General features: G+C 40.2%; 3 protein-coding genes, 1 long non-coding RNA gene and 1 pseudogene across 8 annotated transcripts; 2 read left to right on the top strand and 3 right to left on the bottom strand.

The window, feature by feature from the left end:
- Positions 1 to 2,665: 2,665 nt before the first annotated feature.
- Positions 2,666 to 4,382, bottom strand: LOC140790819 (protein NRT1/ PTR FAMILY 8.1-like; annotated as a pseudogene).
- LOC140790449 (protein NRT1/ PTR FAMILY 8.1-like) lies at positions 4,377 to 4,801 on the bottom strand. The gene is made up of 2 exons (XM_073140544.1): positions 4,693 to 4,801; positions 4,377 to 4,603 (listed from the first exon to the last, which is right to left on the bottom strand). The coding sequence occupies exons 1-2, from the start codon at positions 4,799 to 4,801 to the stop codon at positions 4,377 to 4,379; spliced, it is 336 nt and encodes a 111-aa protein (XP_072996645.1).
- A 1,522-nt stretch (positions 4,802 to 6,323) lies between these two features.
- On the top strand, positions 6,324 to 9,038 carry LOC140790818 (laccase-22-like). The gene is made up of 6 exons (XM_073141099.1): positions 6,324 to 6,508; positions 6,656 to 6,807; positions 6,912 to 7,156; positions 7,274 to 7,405; positions 7,529 to 8,449; positions 8,567 to 9,038. The coding sequence occupies exons 1-6, from the start codon at positions 6,422 to 6,424 to the stop codon at positions 8,695 to 8,697; spliced, it is 1,668 nt and encodes a 555-aa protein (XP_072997200.1). The 5' UTR covers positions 6,324 to 6,421; the 3' UTR covers positions 8,698 to 9,038.
- A 2,273-nt stretch (positions 9,039 to 11,311) lies between these two features.
- LOC140790033 (transcription factor DIVARICATA-like) lies at positions 11,312 to 13,972 on the top strand. Of its 4 annotated transcripts, none has more exons than XM_073139939.1 (3): positions 11,312 to 11,423; positions 12,219 to 12,684; positions 12,818 to 13,972. In XM_073139939.1, the coding sequence occupies exons 2-3, from the start codon at positions 12,251 to 12,253 to the stop codon at positions 13,302 to 13,304; spliced, it is 921 nt and encodes a 306-aa protein (XP_072996040.1). In that variant the 5' UTR covers positions 11,312 to 11,423; positions 12,219 to 12,250; the 3' UTR covers positions 13,305 to 13,972. The 4 variants fall into 4 exon arrangements, with proteins under 4 accessions (XP_072996040.1, XP_072996039.1, XP_072996038.1 ...); XM_073139938.1 differs by lacking the exon at positions 11,312 to 11,423 and adding an exon at positions 11,446 to 11,823; XM_073139937.1 differs by lacking the exon at positions 11,312 to 11,423 and adding an exon at positions 11,447 to 11,823 and having other exon boundaries at positions 12,194 to 12,684.
- A 1,660-nt stretch (positions 13,973 to 15,632) lies between these two features.
- Positions 15,633 to 18,828, bottom strand: LOC140791070 (uncharacterized). Of its 2 annotated transcripts, XR_012109516.1 has the most exons (4): positions 18,240 to 18,828; positions 16,928 to 17,092; positions 16,648 to 16,778; positions 15,633 to 16,566 (listed from the first exon to the last, which is right to left on the bottom strand). It is a non-coding gene; the product is annotated as an uncharacterized lncRNA (long non-coding RNA). The 2 variants fall into 2 exon arrangements; XR_012109515.1 differs by lacking the exon at positions 18,240 to 18,828 and having other exon boundaries at positions 16,928 to 18,222.
- Positions 18,829 to 18,918: the final 90 nt, after the last annotated feature.

Raw genomic sequence — 18,918 nt, 5'->3', positions numbered from 1 at the left:
CGCCAGATAAGAAACATCTTAAATAAGATAAAGGTGGACATTTATTTTCTGGTAACAAAATATTTATCTCTTATCAAGGGATATTTATCCTTTAATCATATCTCAGAAATTTGATGAGAAGATAATATAGTTATCCTACATATAAGAGCTAAAAGAGAAAAAAGATTTCCATAGAGAATAAAAATTACTAAGACTTTTATTATTATTATTATTATTATTATTATTATTATTATTATTATTATTATTATTATTATTATTATTACGGGCAGGATATTAATGAACCTTTTTTAGTCGTATTGCTTCTAGATGGTATTACTTTACTAATCTTTATGGTCTTATTATAAACTATGCTCGTATAGTTTTTGAGCTCTGCCTTATAGAAACTTATTAAACTACAAGCATTATTTCTAAAGTATTATTTCAATAACCTGTCGCTTCATTTGTGCCACAAAGCAATTCTTTCTTTTTTTCTAAAAAAAAGAGGAAAGTCATTGATTCCCTAGAATATTTTTCTGACTGCCTTTTTTTCTCAACATATTATGTATTTTATACGATGCAATGATATATATATCTTACAATATCACTGTGTATGAGAATTTGAATTTTTAATTTACGAAACATAGATTTGCAATAAGAAGTTTAATAAGGTATGAAGTTTAATTCCATCCAAAACAAAGAAGAAAACAAGCTCTAAGTAAAGTCCACAAGTATAAAGTTGTCGAAAAGTCGAAGCCAACAGGTAACCAAACCAAAACTGCCGACGGCAACTCACTCAATCTCGAGGAACCGAGGCCGCGTCGTCCCTAACCTCCAGACCTGCATCGGGCTTCCTTAATCAACTGGGAATCTCGTACAAGACATTCCTGCCGCGACGTCGAGCCAAGGGCGTCTCTTATGGCCTTCCTATCTATATTTCGCTTTAAAATGGCGACTTGGATAATGCCATCAAGTTGTTCGACGAAATGCTTGAGAGGAATCACCTATGCAGTCAAGCTATTGGATGATTCTTTAGGTTGTGGCACTATGTCGACTGCTATTATTACCTGGGGAATACTGGTTTTGGAGTCGTCAATTACAGGCCTTTCTTAACGTGACCTCCGTAGAAATCTTGTGCAAGCTGAGCGTCCTCTTTCACTCAACTATTTTATGCTACTCTCTCTACACTCGTTCATGTACCATGCTTCAAATACATATATTGATTGCCTGCAGAAACATGGTTGTGATTTCTAATACTGGCATTTCATCCTTCAGTTGCATATATGCCAGTAGTCACTGAAGAATATTCCTGCTTTACAAATCCATTTGCCGACTTTTGCAGTCATCGGCCTATAACTCCACATCTGAGGCAGGTCTATTAACTTGTACTTAATATTTATGACTTTGTTTAATTTGTTATCTAGGTTTATTATGATTTGGAAGAGATAAAATCTGTAGAGCATCAAAGTTGGTAACTGAGTTACTTAGTTTGGCAGTGGAAGTTATATTGCCAAGATCTTTCTTTGATGCAAAAGCAAAGGATGGAATGTATCAGACCACAACTATGAGAGTTTTGTGGTTTATTATACCAAGCAACATTGCTGATTAAGAATTATTTGGTTGCAATAATTTTAATGCACTATATAGTTAACAAAACTTCCATTTGCCAAGAGACTTGTGAAGAAGTTCCACCGCGGCAGTTGTCTTTCACTAATTTTCTCTATTCTGTTTCCACAGTTATCAAAGCCAGACTCACCTCGCAGATCAACCCGATGGTAAGTTACACAGCAGTGCCTACTGTGATGGTCAGTAAGGAGATCAGCGCAAGTTATATATTTAGACTTTGCAATTGGCATCAACCAGCACTTTTGGATTGAGATTAAGGCTATTATGCAATGATTAAGGCTACCTAGATATATTGGCTTGTCTTTCAATCTTAGTTTTCTTTCTCCCGTATGTGTGTTAGTATTCTGCAGGCAGACTCTTGCAGAACAGGCCTTCATTTAAGTCTCATCCAGTGTGATCCTAAATCTCCTCCAGAACATTCTCAATCTTCTCTATCGGAACTCTGCTAATTTCTGCAGTCTCTTCAAAAGCCTGCAAAGTACACTTCAGGTTTTTCATGATCTGTTCCTCCGCAAGTAGGGAATTGTTGTTATCTACAGCGTAACTTATCTGGAAAATATGAAAGGCTCTCATCTGTGTTCTTAATGGAAGGTCAAAGAGCTAGGACCACTGGCTTCATTCAGATCTTCAAATTTATACTCCTCTCATCTCGAACTAGGCAGTGGCAAGGGCATCCATCTTCCACAGACCACAGACTGAGTCAGGTATGAGGAGTGCTCATCAAGTAAGTGATGAGGCCAAAAATTTTGACCCCTAGCGTGGCAATTTGTGTTTGTTGCATCAGTCAAACTTATTCTCAACTCCAGAAGTTGAACCTAACAGTTGTCTTGTGATCATTTTTCCCTTTGTGTCCATGTAACTACCGAGTGTGAACTCTAAAGACATGCATCATTGCTCTATTGATATGGTTCCAAAGAAATTGAATAAATTATTATTAGCTCCATTGTGGGTTTCTAGCTAGTTTTCTGCATATAGTATATTTGGTTCAACGTCTCTTGGTTGCTCATTTGCCCTTCTAAAGTTTGCATATGCTCGTCTTTGTACAAAACCAAGGCATAATACATCTTAAAAATTTAGCATTCTTAAAAAGTTAAATATACACCAAACCCATTATTGAAAAATAAAAAAAAGGAACTCGTACCAAAGACTGGAAAACAAGTAGAAATGCACTAACATTCTATTCTACTCACTACCTAAGCACTACCAGACTCCACCTCATCCTCAACAGTTGCCTTGTAACTGTACCTCTTAGCAATCCAAAGGTAAACCACAAAGTTGAACAGGCTAAGCACAGCCAGCAGCCAAAAGAAGTAATCGAGATGACCTCGGTTAAGATTGTCCGGAATCCACCCAAGCTTCCCATTCTTGGTGGTAATCCCTTTAACAATCGTGACGAGCAACGTGCTCAAGTAATTCCCAAGTGCTGCAGTGGTGAGCGAGAGTGCAGAGCAACTGCTCCTCATGGCATCTGGTGCTTGATCATAAAAGAACTCCAACTGCCCAATAAACGTGAACACCTCTGCTGCGCCAACAATGAAGTACTGAGGAACTTGCCAAAATATGGATATGGGCACGTAGCCATTATAGTCATATAACTTGTCTCTTGCCACAGTGCGAAGCCTTATGACCTCCAGAATTCCAGCGGCCAACATGGAGAATATTGAGATGACGAGGCCGATGCCCATGCGGGTTAGCTGCGTGAACCCGCGGTTTCGCCCGGTGAACTTGCGGGCAAATGGGACGATGAAGCGATCGTAGATTGGAACCCAGACGATGACGCTGATGGTGTCGAAGATGGAGAGGGAGGCGGCCGGAATCTTGAAGCTTGGGCCCATGTGGGGATCCAGAGTGTTGCCTTGTAGAACAAACATGGTGCTCATTTGGCTGTAGACGGTGGAGAAGATGATGCCACTGGCCCAGATTGGAAGAATGCGAACTATGCTCTTGAGTTCTTCGACCTGGGTGACAGTACAGAGCCTCCATGGATTCACAGGGCTCTTCTTGTTCTCCTCTTGAGTTATCACTGCTGCCTTGTCGAAGAACCTGAGCAGGAGAGCATGTAAGCAATGTTCAAAGACTACCAAATGCTGAGCACAAGCCAAGTACAAACAAGATTTTGTTTAGTGAGGAAAGGAAATGCATAGATTTGGTGAACTAACTTAAGCTCATTTGTGTGCTCAAGCTTACGGCTGCCTTGAATTGCAGACTCCGTCTCCGTCACTTCATACAATAGAGAAGTATTACCAGGCACCTTCACTCCGGATTTCCTGAACGATGCAATTACAACCTGCACAATTCACGTAAGCGGGCTTCCCCCAGGTTTCTGGTGTCTATATAGTGGCGTTCCGAAGAAGAAGCTAACGACGGCGATAGCCATTGCCACGGCTGGGATTCCAAAGCCCCAACCCCATCCCACGTTCATCTGTATCCACACTAGGATAGAGGAAGCAACTAAGGCCCCAATGTTAATGGATAAGTAGAACCAATTGAAGAAGGAGCTCTTCCTTTTCTTCTCTGACTCATCTGATTCGTCGAATTGGTCAGCCCCGAAAGAAGAGACACAAGGCTTGATTCCTCCGGTGCCCAATGCAATGAGATATAGTGCAAGGAAAACAAGTGCAGTTTGTGTTTTTGTTGGGTCGCAAACACCGTTTTGACAGTAGTAAGGTTTTAGCCCCTTGACGGATGCTGACATTGTTAATAACGTCAAACCCTGTAAAGAGAAAAAAAAAATAGATTGAGTTTATGGAATAGAATGATGGAGAATTCTGACATTAACTTACAAAGATATAGACTATCATAAAGGTAGCAATTGTCCAATATCTTCCAAAGTAGGCATCAGCTATAAAAGCCCCGAGCAATGGGGTAATATAGCATGTGCCTGACCAGTTAGTGACATTGTTTGATGCAGTTGTATTTCCTTGGTGGAGACGAGTTTTCATGTAGTTCACCAGATTGGTGCTCATCCCATAATATGCCAATCGCTCGCAGCATTCATTCGCTACATATAAAACATTGGTAAAATACATCATGTCATAAAGACACTCAAGAAAGGTCATCAACTGACATAGTTGAAACATCACTACTTACCAAGAATGTAGGGGCAAGCTCTCCAATTCCCAGTATTCTTCTTGATGGCAGGATTCCCGTGGATATCTCTCGTTCCATCTTTTGTATACTTATCTTCAGCCTCCTCCATGGGTTTCGACTGCAACAAATTACTTAGCACTGGGATATGAATGTAGAGTACTGTAAAACACGAGTGTCCATAATAACGACGATGAAATCATTTCTTAGCTCTATTTCCTAGCAGAGAGAAGATCAAAGATCAAGAAGTTGCTAGCCAATTGGAAAGATCTAGTAATAAACATCAAACACCTCTGTCTATCATAATTTTTCTTCTTAAACATCTATGAGGAAATAATAAAACATCACATCAAATCGCGATAGAGAAGAGAAAGCTGTCACCTCTAGGCTACGGCCACAAGCGGAATAAGTTTTATTCCAGCGAACTAGAACAAGGGAAGATAACTCTTATTCCAGCCGGAAGGATGGTGAGAGATACATTTGAAATCCGATAACTAATATCGGGTCGTTACGATTCTGTCACGATCGTGACGGAGTGCAGGGGAATCTAACAAGGAGAACCAGGGGGGATTAGTTACAAGAAGGTTTAAGATACTCCGAGTGCTTAATTTTGTTAAGATTCTCCGAGAGAATATCTAAATGTTCCGAGAAAATTTCTAAGCTTGTTGGCATTGTGGTCGAGTCGATGACCTTGGATTAATTCAGGGCCCATCTCACACTTTGGCAGATCGAATTGGGCTGGCCCACTTATACCCACTGGACAGCTAAGTATATGGTAAAGCTGCTAATCACATATAGATAGCTTTTGTTTCAAACTAGCAAACAGTCTCTCCACCACACCGTAGAAAGCTACTTCTCAACCATAGTTTAGGAAGTCATTGTTTGTCGATAAGCATGCGGCCATAAACACCATTATAGCAGTAAAAGAAAGACCATGGCAACATGAAAATAAGATTATATAATTAGTGAGTGCAATTAAAAGGTAGGTTAATTTAATATGGATAAGCAAGTGATTGCCTTTTTTTTCTCGCCACCTGTTTGATCTAATTCCCTAACATTTCCGCTCGCAGTATTTGCAATTCAATATGGAGTAATAGTTGGAGTACAACTCGTCAAAATGGCGACAGCAATAACGTTTGCCTTTTACCTTCAAATTGCAACAACGTGATAGCTGCGAGTTTTTGGGCTGTAATGCTTGACAAGACAAAACATTACAACTCTCCTTCTATGCTTTCAGAGAAGATATCAGTCTGAACGGTACGGTCGTGTCAGTCCAATTTCATCTCCGTTTACAAAAAAAAAACGATAACTACCCATTACCTAACCAAGTGAACATGGAGTAAATTTTAGGACTCAAATACAGAATAATCCATATGCAATCCGAGTATTTTCGAAGTTAATATCTGTAATGCATCTCTTAACCAATGGAAAATGACACTTAGCTCATTGAAGCAGGTTCCAGAATTACATCGTATTGAGATATTTGAGCTTTATGTGGAGTTCAAGTAATCTAGAATCGGTATGTGGTAATTCTACCATAACCTTGTTATTCAAGGTTCCCTTACCTACAATTAAAAACGACTCGGCAGCTAAAAGTCCCAACCCATTATAAGGATATGTTGGCCAGTCATTCCATGCAATCAAAGTACTCCAACCATTCTGAACAATAGAGAGAGAGAGAGGGCTCAGAGATCAAGGCAAGGCAAGGGAAGGGAAGGAGAGGGAGAAGAAGATGGAGTCTTGGCTTCGGACATTAGTTTTGGTGGCTTGCCTGCTTCCTGTTCTTGTTGACGGACGGACTCGTCATTACAAGTTTAACGTGCGTATTAATTTGAGTCATTAATATTCCTGACTTCATGCATTTGCGCTATGCCCTCTTGCTTATCAATTTAGTAAACGTTAAATAAGATTATTTGTATAGATTTGTGTTTGTACTGGTTCTATATATACATATATAATTGCGCAGGTGGTTTCGAAGAATATGAGTCGGTTATGCTCCACGAAGCCCATCGTCACCGTGAACGGCAAGTTCCCGGGGCCAACCCTCTACGTGAGAGAAGGCGACAATTTAATCGTGAAGGTCGTCAACCATGTAAAATATAATGTTACTGTCCACTGGTGAGCAGTCTCCATCGATCCATCTCTGAATCATCCTAACCTTTTGAGTGCAATATAATTAATTATCAAACCAAGAGGTAGTAATCCATCGTATATGTTCACAGGCATGGAGTGAGGCAGCTTAGAACGGGCTGGTACGATGGCCCGGCCTATATCACACAGTGTCCTATTCAACCGGGCCAGAATTTTGTGTACAAATTTACGATCACAGGCCAGAGAGGAACGCTGTTTTGGCACGCTCACATCCTTTGGCTAAGGGTTACCATTCATGGTGCTATTGTCATCCTTCCTAAGCTTCACGTACCATATCCCTTCCCCACTCCCGATAAGGAGGTCGTCGTAGTCTTAGGTATAACTAATTAATTAACAATATATATACATATATTTATCAAACTCTTGCATATAGGATGTATACATACACGGACATGGCGTACATGATTGCTTCATAAATATGAATTAATTGCAGGTGAATGGTGGAAATCCGATACGGAACTCGTGATCAACCAGGCTATGAGTGCTGGTTTGCCACCCAATGTTTCGGATGCTCATACCATTAACGGTCACCCTGGTCCCATGTCCGCTTGTGCTTCTCCACAAGGTTAGTACGTGCGTACACCTAAGCTATGTCTTATATATATATATATATATATATATAGTCTAATTCTGGATGATATTACTTCAAATTAATTAATGCATGGTTGGCATATATATGTATATACAGATGGATTCAAGTTACAAGTGGAGAGTGGGAAAACGTACATGCTACGGATCATCAACGCTGCTCTTAATGATGAGCTCTTCTTTAAGGTTGCGGGCCATAATCTAACGGTAGTAGAAGTGGATGCCGTCTATACTAAGCCGTTCACGACCGACACCGTCCTCATTACGCCGGGCCAGACCACCAACGTCCTCCTCTATGCCGACAAAAGCGCCGGACGGTACCTAGTCACCGTCTCGCCTTTTATGGACTCGCCCATCCCCGTCGACAATCTCACCGCCACAGCTACCGTGCACTATACGAATACACTTTCCACCACCGCCCTCACCACCGTCACTCCGCCGCCGCAGAACGCTACCCCGGTAGCGTCTAACTTCATCGACTCCCTCCGTAGCCTGAACTCGAGGGAGTTTCCAGCGAATGTGCCATTAAAAATCGACCACTCTCTCCTCTTCACCATTGGCGTCGGCGTCAACGCTTGTCCTACTTGCGTCAACGGATCTAGGGTCCTCGCCGACATGAATAACGTTACCTTCGTCATGCCGAACACCGCCATCCTGCAAGCGCATTACTATAACATCAGCGGTGTGTTTACCGACGATTTCCCCGCGAATCCCCAGATAGTTTTCAATTACACGGGCAGTGGCCCGAATAATATGCAGACGATGAACGGAACTAGGGTTTATCGCCTCCCTTATAATTCTACAGTGCAACTAGTACTCCAAGGTACAGGAATTATAGCACCTGAGAACCATCCGATCCATTTGCATGGCTACAACTTCTTTGCAGTTGGGAGAGGGCTTGGAAATTTTGATCCTAAGACATCTCCCTCTAAGTTCAATCTCGTAGACCCAGTCGAGCGTAGCACCATTGGAGTGCCCGCAGCAGGGTGGACTGCTATAAGATTCAGAGCAGATAACCCAGGTATACACATATACATACACATATACGTACATATATATATATATATATATAGATATTAAAAGAGTTGATATATTTCTTGTTCTAATCTAATATTATATATATTTTGTGTTGGTGTAGGTGTTTGGTTCATGCATTGTCACTTGGAAGTGCACACTACGTGGGGGTTAAAAATGGCATTTTTGGTAGAGAATGGGAAGGGTCCAAATGAGTCTTTAATACCGCCGCCAAAGGATCTACCAGCATGCTGAGATGATCATGTTTGGGAAACCCCAAAAAAGAATAATGTTCTCTTTGGTGAACGTGGAGAAGAAAAGCCATTATCGGATTCTGCAAGTCATTAAAGAGAGATGTGATTGGGGTAAAAGGTTGAGTGTATGGATACTTAAAATTAGTTGTGGCTTTGTTTTGGAAGTCGTTTTCAATTCTGTAGCTCTTTTTTTCCTTAATTTCCATAAGATGGAAACTATTTTGTCTTTGGCTATGTGGGTGTCCAATTTCCCTTACCATTTTTTACCTGTAATAAATGAATCATGTAATAGAACGAAACAATGTGAAATATATTTATTCATTGTGTGGTTGAATGTCGCAATACAGATGGAAGTGGTGCCGTGATGGTGTAGCTTGCGTAAGACTTACCAACCATGTTTGGTGATCGAAGGCAACGTTTTCATTAGTTGGTCTAATCCAACTTAATTCTTCTAACGAAAACATTCGGATACTTTAAAAAAGGAAACACCTAATTCTCATGTGGTTTTCTTCTATTAATTTTAGCGGCATATTTAAAACACTAAAAGAATGTGTTTGTTTAAGAGATATAATTATAGAGTTAGATTAGTTATTTGACCAGCCTCACATAGACAGCACTAAAAGAAGATATATCTCCCGTGGATGGATAAGTACATTATTATTATATTACTTTTGTGTAAAAGAATAATAAATTTAGATATATAAATAACAACTAAAATCTTAACTTAATTTTTATATTTCATTTTTCTGATATTTTTAATTAGTATTTTATATTTTATATTTGTCAAACAATACATTTTTTATTACATGTTCTTATATTATCTTTATTGTATTATTTTTATTACCTTGGGTTTTTAGTTCTGATTATTTTGAAATTTAGTTTGATTAATTTTGATAGTCAACATAATCAATATTAGTTTAAAAAGATTAATTGATATTATTAATTTTCTTTATCGAGACTAATAATATATATTTCATTTAATTATCCCATATATAATTATATATAAACAAAATATTAGATTAAAATTAAAATATGGCATATCACTTAGTAAACATAAGTGATACTAAGTAATCCTTTCTGATAAATCCATGAATGACTTATCCCCTTATGTAATCCTGCAATCAAACACGCCCTATATCCTATTAACACTCCTCTTAAACTAATTCTATGTTAAAACATCCAACAACTAGGATATCTTTTTTGCAAGTATATATAATATATATGAAGGAGAGCTTAGCCTGCTAAGTTGTCAACGTTTTAATCAGTGGAGACAACTACTTTCCAACATTTCTAGCGGGATACATCCAATGCAATTTGGGCCCATGTACGTCAAGTCTAATCATAGCCTCCAACTGGAGCTAGATGTCAGTAGTCGAACTAGCGTTGACCCCAAAAATTAATTTTACCTGCAATACAAATATGCAGTCGATTGCTTCATGGGCCGTGGAGTGGGCCCTTACATGATTACGAAAATATTAGTCCATATGGGCTTCGTTGGCCCAACCGTTGGGCCCAATACAAGTCCCCTTGGGTCCCACTTTAAGCTATAGTTTTTCTCGTGCAACAAAGGCTTTGGCATCGTTGGCATTGTTGGCATTGTTGGCATTGTAGAGAGAGAGAGAGAGAGAAGAGATCGATCCTCGATCACATGATTTGTGAGGAGGTAAGGGGGGGCGTCCAGCCTAACACTTACAACTTAGGTGGACCCCCTCAATTGGCCAATAAAACGTACGTTGAATATACTGTGAGTGAGTGGTGGTGGTCTCCCCCCTCGGCCTTCTCCCAATAAGTATCACAACATGGAATCTCTTGAACAGAAAGATCCACCCACTCCACTCTGCGTCTACTAGTGGGATCTTTAACTATTCCAATCTATGCAACCAAGTAAGGGAATCTTCTCCTTTTCCCCTTAACATAACGTATAAATTCTGTTATTTTTGTGGTGTACTTTCTCCCGGCCTAATGGAGGGCTGACATTTGTTTTAGTCGGCTACGAATACTGATGGCTTTGGAGTTATATGCATGTAGATTATAAGTTATCGCTATCTAAAATAGTAATGTACCACCACTTCCACTTGCACTATGTCAATGTGTGTGTGTATATATATATATGTATATGTATATAGTAGTAGTGAGTAGATCTACCATATATATAGTATCCTACACCACATAGGATTCCATAGACAGGAGTAAAATATATAGTGAAACAGGATCTCCCACTCCAAAGCCGTTGCTGAACGTGAGGAACCAATCACCTTGTCTCTTTTCGAGCTGTCGGAATCTCATTAGCCTACCCTATATATTGTAAATAATATTGCTAAATGGTGATTTGGTGAGGTTAGTTTGTCCGTTGTGCAGAACAGAGGTGAGTAAGATATCGACTCTTTACGATAACAAACTAAATACGAGGAGACTACTAATAGAATTACTCGTACTTAACTACTAAAGCCCAAGCTGCCTATTGCCAGTCGACACGTGGCCTGGCAAGTAAAAAACGAAATAGCTGACCGACCATTGGAATGGAATGAGGGAGAGAGAGAGAGAGAGAGAGAGAGAGAGAGAGATGGGGTGGGTGGCAGTTGGTCACATCAAGAGTTGGGACCAGCAAGCAACATGGGGGAAGAGATGGCAATGAGCGATCCTATTCCAACCGAAAGCAAATTAAATGACAAACCAAAAGGATAGATCGATGCTGTTGCTGGAAGTAAATTTCATTGCTTGCTAATGGTAATGGGTTATAGCTAGAATAAAATTATTCTTATTCTTCTTAATTCTTTTTCTTGTTTCGATAAGATTTAGTTGGACAAGAGTGAAAGGATTAGGAGGTAATTAATGAGGAGCAAGGACCAATCCAACTTGAGTTCTTAGGAGGTATTAGGGTTTTCTGAAGACTATATATAAAGATGGGTATTTTATTATCAGAACAATATAGTATAGTTTTAGCTTTAAAATAGTCAGTAAATTTGTGTTCCGTTGTGCCGACCACACCAATTGCTGCCTTTAGGTCTCAAATGGTGGAAGCGGTATAAAACTGAAGGGGAGGATTGACATTTTATAATTTGGATTCCTTCTGCTAGTTATCCCTCATCCTCTTTCCGTTCTCATTCAACTTCGCACAACAAGAAGGGTAAGAAAAAAGAAAAAGAAAAAAGGAAAAAGAAATATCATCTTTGTTTCTTATCGGCTTGGTTTCTGCTCCCTTGATCTTTCATCAATCTCCCTTTTTTTTTTTTCTAAATTCTTTTTGTGCTAATTAGTGGTCGAGGTTTTAACGGGGCTTATGAGATCGAATCCTAATCTGCGATCTTTCTTCCTTTCTTTTACTCTTCCTAGAATGAACTGTCTTGCGATCCATCTTTTACCCTCCTCGTTAGTGTAATTCTCCTTCTTTTCATCTAATTTTAAGTCTCCTTGATCGTTCTGAAAGGTATTTTTCCATTGGACATAACTTAGTTTCCAAGGTCTCTCCTTGTTTTGAACTCCTGAGGTCTCTATAGCTTTAGAAGTGGCGGTTTCATTCAGATTCCTGAGAGGAAGCTTTGGGAGGCCTTGAAATGATGATGGAAGCGTGGACGGAAGTACTCCCCCCCAAGTCGCCATGTTTCTCCAACTCAAGCTGGTTTCTTTCCCAGAAAAGGATCGCCGATTGGACCCAAGAGGAGAACAAGGTCTTCGAGGATGCGCTCGCCCGCTTCGATGGAGATGCCCCTGACAAGTGGGAGAAGGTGGCTGCGTTGATACCAGGGAAGACGGTGGGCGATGTTATTACCCATTACCAAGATTTGGAGAATGATATCAATAACATAGATGCAGGGTTCATCTCCTACTCGCAATATGAAAATTTGGATTTTACATTCGACATCCAGGGCAGCCATAGCTTTGAAGGGCTGAAGCAGTCGTCGTACTGTGTCTATGGGAAGAGATCAGGAGGCAGAGCATCTGATCAAGAGAGGAAGAAAGGAGTCCCTTGGAGTAAAGAGGAGCACGAGTCAGTTTCTATTGGCGTTGATACTTTTATTTACTTTTGGGTTGCATATAAACTTAAAACAGTAGCTTATCTTGCTACTGTGCTTGTCATTTTTATCTCCTACTGACGACGAATTTTGTTTACTTGGTTTCAGGAGGTTTCTGCTAGGTCTGGAGAAATTTGGTAAAGGGGATTGGAGAAACATAGCCCGGAATTTCGTCAAGACCAGGACTCCTACCCAAGTGGCTAGCCATGCTCAGAAGTTCTTCATCAGGCATAATTCCGGTACAAATGATAAGAGAAGATCCAGCATACATGACATTACAACAGTCAATTTACTGGATGACGGACCTCCATCACCGGCTGCACGTACTATGCCGTCAACTTCAGCTGCTTTCCCTGCATTGTCCGATCAATGCCCCATTAGAGTTGATTCAAATCAACTCAATGAAGTTGCCACCTTGTTTAAGCCATCGGAAAATGGTAATCAGTTAATACAAGCGCCTTTTGGAATAAATCCGTATGGCATGATGAAATTCCCGATGGAAAGCTCACACAGTGGCCCTCTCTGTGATTCCATGAGTAATGCCACAGTAAACTTTGTGGATAGGAAAAGGCTTGAGGTGTTATTGCTTAGATAGCTGATCTGCAGATACTTGTAGGAGAGATGGATTGCGGTTATCATAAAATTCAGATCATTTAACCTTGAAGCAGAAAATATTAGTGTTTTGGATCAGTATCATGCTATGAAAAATTTAGGGGCCTATCCAGAGCATCAGGCGATGCTAGGAGTTCTATATTCGAGTTTAAGCTAAGCTCTCTCTTCTTCACTGTATATAATTCTAATTTGGTGGTACAGGACTCGATAAAGTGCAGCAAAATAAAACGTGATGCCTGAGGAAACTTTCAGACTTGGAATGCTGCCTACTTGTGCCAGACTCATACCTTCTGTTGATAGTCTCTTCCCCTGTCCAAGTTCTTAAGTGTAAGAGATTTGTCTTAGAGGAAGTACATAATATGGCATATTCTCTTCTATGTAGCAGGAGTGAGAGAGAGAGAGAGAGAGAGAGAGAGAGAGTTTATTTCATTCTGTTCTTGATGTTCAAGTTGAGGAACTGAGTCATGTCATTCAGCCTCCTTTTGCCGATATTTGATCTGAGTTTATATGAGCTTTTACTTCATAGTTATAAGATCCCCGATGGTCATTACTCGATGACTGTAGCGTCATCTTGGCGTGTAATTTTTCTTCTTTTTTGCTGAACTTGTTAAGAAATCGGCAGATCAATGAAATCGTCCTTGTCAGGAGCTAGAGGTATTGAGTTTTGACTAATTTATTATGTTTCTAAGATTCTACTTACTTTATCTGCTTCCAATCTGTCAATCATTTAGAGAATCTATCCAATCCACTCTCTGAACATGATCACAACCAAAACTAATTCAACCCAGCTTGCCCAAGGTGTTGGAACTGGCAAATTCATGATGCAATCCACTGCACTAGCACTGTGCTTCCTCACGTCTTTCATTCAGGCAAAGTTGAAACTGTTTCAAAATCCAACCATGTATTTCTCTGTCTGATTGAGTCGAGCGGCATTCTCTTTAGTATAGCCACTAGTTCTGATTACTGTTTGAAGATTTATGTCAAGTTAACTAGCCTTTTGTCTTTAAAGTACAATAAATTTAATTTCTAGCATTTTGAGCTTCCAAACAATAATCGGAGATGAATCAGAAAGCAACTTGCATATGTGTCCTCCGTTTCTTCTTTCTGTGAAGAAAGGTTTACAGCGATTTATAGATTGTATGATGCATAGTGAAGTAGACAGACACTTTTTAGACACACCAACTTGTTTATGGTTCTCTGATCTCATCAACACCAAGCATACAGGTCCACTCAGCAATGGCGGATAGGACTTTAGAAGGTAATCTTTTGATCTTTTTTCTATATGTTGACAATCTGCAGAAAAAAAAAAAATGTTAACATTAGAGAAGAAAAGGCAGATGGTCTTAATGCATGTAAGACATCGCCAGTGCGTGTCAATTAAAATGATCTCGCTTGCCTTTCAGTAAATTCACTGGCTCAAATAGAAGACATATTCTAGTAGTAGAATAAAATCCGAAGCATTAATGATCTCATGGTGATTTCCTACTACTCACAGCCTGGTCTTGTGTATGTGAAGCTTGTGATACAACTTTATAGTTGGAAGCTAAGCCACATACAAATATATCTGGTGGATTTTGCGCTGGCCTGAAAGAGTCCAAGAACTATATCCTTTTGTTTTTCTAATTTTTCTATTGTGAAAGCTAGAACGAATGGTAGTCTCTGCAGGGAATATATGAAAACTAGGACAGGCATTGCCACCGCGGCTGCAACTATCAGCGAGTTGTGGTGCAAATAATTTGTGCTCCATCTGCTGGGGAATAGAAACAATGGGTCAGTGCAACATGAGCAAAGAAGCCACCTCTGCTGACCTTTCCGTAATAAATGATGGTACTATCGACTTCCTTTTCGAAAGATGCTGCATCCTTTTCTGCAACTTGTACAAATAGAGAGAACCTGATTCCACTTTATTCTTGTCATGAATCTTTTTAATGCGCTGTTTGGTGGATCACGGCCACACACGTATACATACATACATATACTCTAAAACATCGACTCTCTTTTGTACAGTTATTGATTGTTCTGAATACAAGACTAATGGGAACAAGGCCACAATTTTGGGCCAGCCAGCCACACACTCACTGATTAAATCTTTAGCCATGTGTGTTCATGGACCTCCCCCCCGTTGGGCTCAAGTCTTTGTGACTAATGGCACAAAGAAACTTGTGATTAAATCTTATTACATGTATGACTATGAGCGAATCCTGGACTTTCCCACCTACGCAAGTTTCACATTTCAAAGACACGTTCCCATGAATAAACACCAGTAATAGAGGAAATGGTAAGGGACTATTCACAAGGCAAGGCAGTAATTTTCCAGACATTGCTTTCCAATGAACCAATAGTCAGTTGCAACTACAGTTCACAAAAGAGAGGTGTCTACAGTTTTGTTCACGCAATTTGGTAAAGGTTGATACAGAAAACACATATGGACATGTCTATCAGCAGACAAAGTTAGAAATTACATGAGGAATTAATCTGGCGAGAAAATGTTAGAGTCGACTTCTGTAAATTTAATGTATCGCGGATGTTGGACGATCTGACCTCTCTCCAGCAACGGAATAGTACCCAAGTTCTCTTGAAAGAATGAATTTGTCTTGTTGAGGAACATAAACGAGCCTTCCTGAAAGAATGACCTCTACGTTCCAGAAGGACCTTGCCAAGGACTTAAGGCCCTTAATCATCTCAGGGGTTAGGAAAACCTTGTCTCCCTCCACCTACAAATATTTTAAAGAAGGCAGCAGATGTACCATGCAGACCATAACAGCTTCACTAAAGTAAGAGTCCCGCGTTTCGAGCTTCTGCAAGCTCGGGGGAAGTTGTACTGCAAAACGCTCTAATCCAGCATCTGGCTCCGCAACATGGCTCAGCACCAAGTGTTGGATTTTCTTGCCGCATTTTCCAATGGCACAGAGACCGTCATCCGTAAGGTGTCCAGGTCCCAAGCAAAGTAATGACCTCCGGAGATTAGTGCAACCTCCTACCAAAGCACGGACGCCATTGTCAACGGGATATTATCTTACGATTGGATGGACCCCATGCAAACTAAGCAGTTTTTTGCAGTGAGTCCCTAAATCAATCAGAACCGGTAGATATTCAAATTTGCGACAGTTCAAAGCTACTGTCCTCAGTTCGGTTCCTATCAGGCCGTGCACTTGGTTTAAACTTCATTTTGTAATTCTGAGTCTCCGTAGTTTCTTGCGTGTATGAGCAACAGCTACTCCTGAACTTCCAATTGCAGAACTTACCTGTTGAGCAAACATATAAGAAGTATTAAGAAAATAACAAATCAGCAATCACAGAAGGTTTAAACTATTCAAGATAATTACCCTGAGTATTTCTAGATTATGGCATTCTGCTATCATCCTAGGTTGGTCCCTTGCATTGTGAAATCTCGTATGCATGTACAACTCTTTTAGTGCAGTACAACATGGAGATATTGTGAGCATCCCATAATTCCCTGTAAAGAAGAGACCCAAGCTGCAGAGTGTCAAAGGAAAGACGATTTTTTCATATATTCTGACATCTTGCTTATCATAATGTAGCCTCCCAACAGAAATATTTTTTAATGCTAAGCCTAACTAGACCAGAAGCAGAATAGCAATCTACCTTCAAGGAACTCAACGACTTTCAATTTTGAGCAAGTAGTTTCAAGTCACTTTCCAGGAATTCGAGCTCTGTCCCAGTGAAATGCAAAGCCTCCAGCACAGAATTGTTTAGAGCAAGATCAGATCAGCAATTGTACTTCTGGTCAAAACTAAAATTCTAAGGGAGCTGTTAATACAATTTAGAATTAAGCGTTATTTGTTGCATTGGAAATTAATTGCAGGCATGGAATGTACAATAGTTTTCCTAAGAAATTATGCACTGATAACCATAATAATTAATTGCAATTCAAATACATGCAAAACAACATATAACTCCAGCAACTAAACTGTGTAAAGAAAGGAAAACATTTAGCAGAGTTATCCTACATGAAAAGGCTTGCCAGCTACTACAACGCAAACCATTAGTATAGGTGTCAAATTTCGTACCCTGTTGATTTGTCATCCATTACCAGCTCGATTGAACGTTGTTAATAATTATATAAACTGTAAGTCTGTAATAGAAACTTATCCCATATATTTGAGTATCAATTCTTACATCCTTCTCTATATCTCCCTCCCACAGATTCCACGGCGGAATATTTCCTAGTCCATGACACCAGCTGATCATTTCAGGTCTCCCATTAAGGTATTCCTTAATTAATCAGTCATATCTTCTAAAATATATTTAGCAAGTCTACATCTTCTAAAATATATTTAGCACGTCTACATCTTCTAAAATGAAGTTTAGTCACATTTCACCCGCCCTGACCTTCCTTAGATTTTGGAATCTGTTTGAGATAGGACCCTAATTTTGGTTGGCAGTATAAAACAGAGTATCTAATCTCCTGATTAATCATAGTATCGTATTGTGACGAGATCCAAAAGAGCAACTTACAGATGACCATTTGCAAATTTCCTCGAATTTATTAATTAAAGCTCCTCTACATGAACCAAAAATGTTCCAACTTTTTACGTGCATGGACATATATAGTCTATATCCTCTCAAATTCCTATCTTGACAACAAAACCTGTCTAACTAGAACCATTTCATCTCTAGTATTTTTCTGCAGCCAACTCAAGATGCTCAATCTCAAGCAAATTATATTAATCAAGAACATCATCACTATAGAATATTATTGCTGGCATCCAACCATCTAAATATAGCTAGTTTCTGCAATCAAATTAATAGGGAAAATCCATCCTAAACGAACCAATTGATCGATAGGAAATAAAAACTATCCACCAACTCAATCAAGACCATGAGAAGATATGACTAGGTAGCTAACGGAATAATATTATGTCCAAGATAACATGGAAGAAAAGAAAAGGATCACCTGCGAAAGAGGGCCACCATGTGGAGCGCTCCGGTGGAGAAGCCGGAGCAGATTTTGAGCTTGAGCGACTCTAGAATTCTACCCTGCGCTTCGACGAGCACGTTGATGTCGCTATCCGTGAGCCGATCATCCCCCGCAATGCGCCTTGAAGCACGACAAGCTAGTCCCAATCTTGGCTATCCAGGGAGCCGCATATGCCCCGGCCCCAATCGTCCGGAATAAAGCGAAGCTTTGCGTCTCTGGGCTTCCCTTTTAGCTTGAGGGAGCGGAGGTTGGGGAAGCGGGTGGCGAGTTGGTGCGGGGCGGCGGAGTATCATAACGCGATCGTCACGTGCTGCCACGAGCAGCCGTCGATCTTGTGCCACGCGCGGCAGACTAGGGGATGGCGGCGCGGTCAGCGAGGTCGGCCACGTACCCTGTCACGAAATCCATGGGCGCGCGTCAAGTGTAGATGTCTCCGCGCATTTCGAGTCTCGATTCTCCATTTCCCAAGCTCGATCGAAGGAAGAAAGAGAAGGAAATGCTCCCAGCTCAAGAACGGTGGAAATCAACTAATGCCTTCCTTTCTTTCTGGAAGCCAAGAAAAGAGACTGTGATCTCTCAAATCGAACCGCACCATATTTATATTTATATTTAGAATATATAGAGAGAGAGGGTAGCAGCAAGAAGGGGAATCCCG

The sequence above is a fragment of the Typha latifolia genome, chromosome 6 (assembly GCF_019914945.1).
Source record: "Typha latifolia isolate L0001 chromosome 6, TyphaL0001v2, whole genome shotgun sequence".
Lineage (NCBI taxonomy): Eukaryota > Viridiplantae > Streptophyta > Magnoliopsida > Poales > Typhaceae > Typha > Typha latifolia.
Note: the sequence above shows the minus strand (reverse complement) of the source record. Positions and strands in the feature narration are given on the sequence as shown.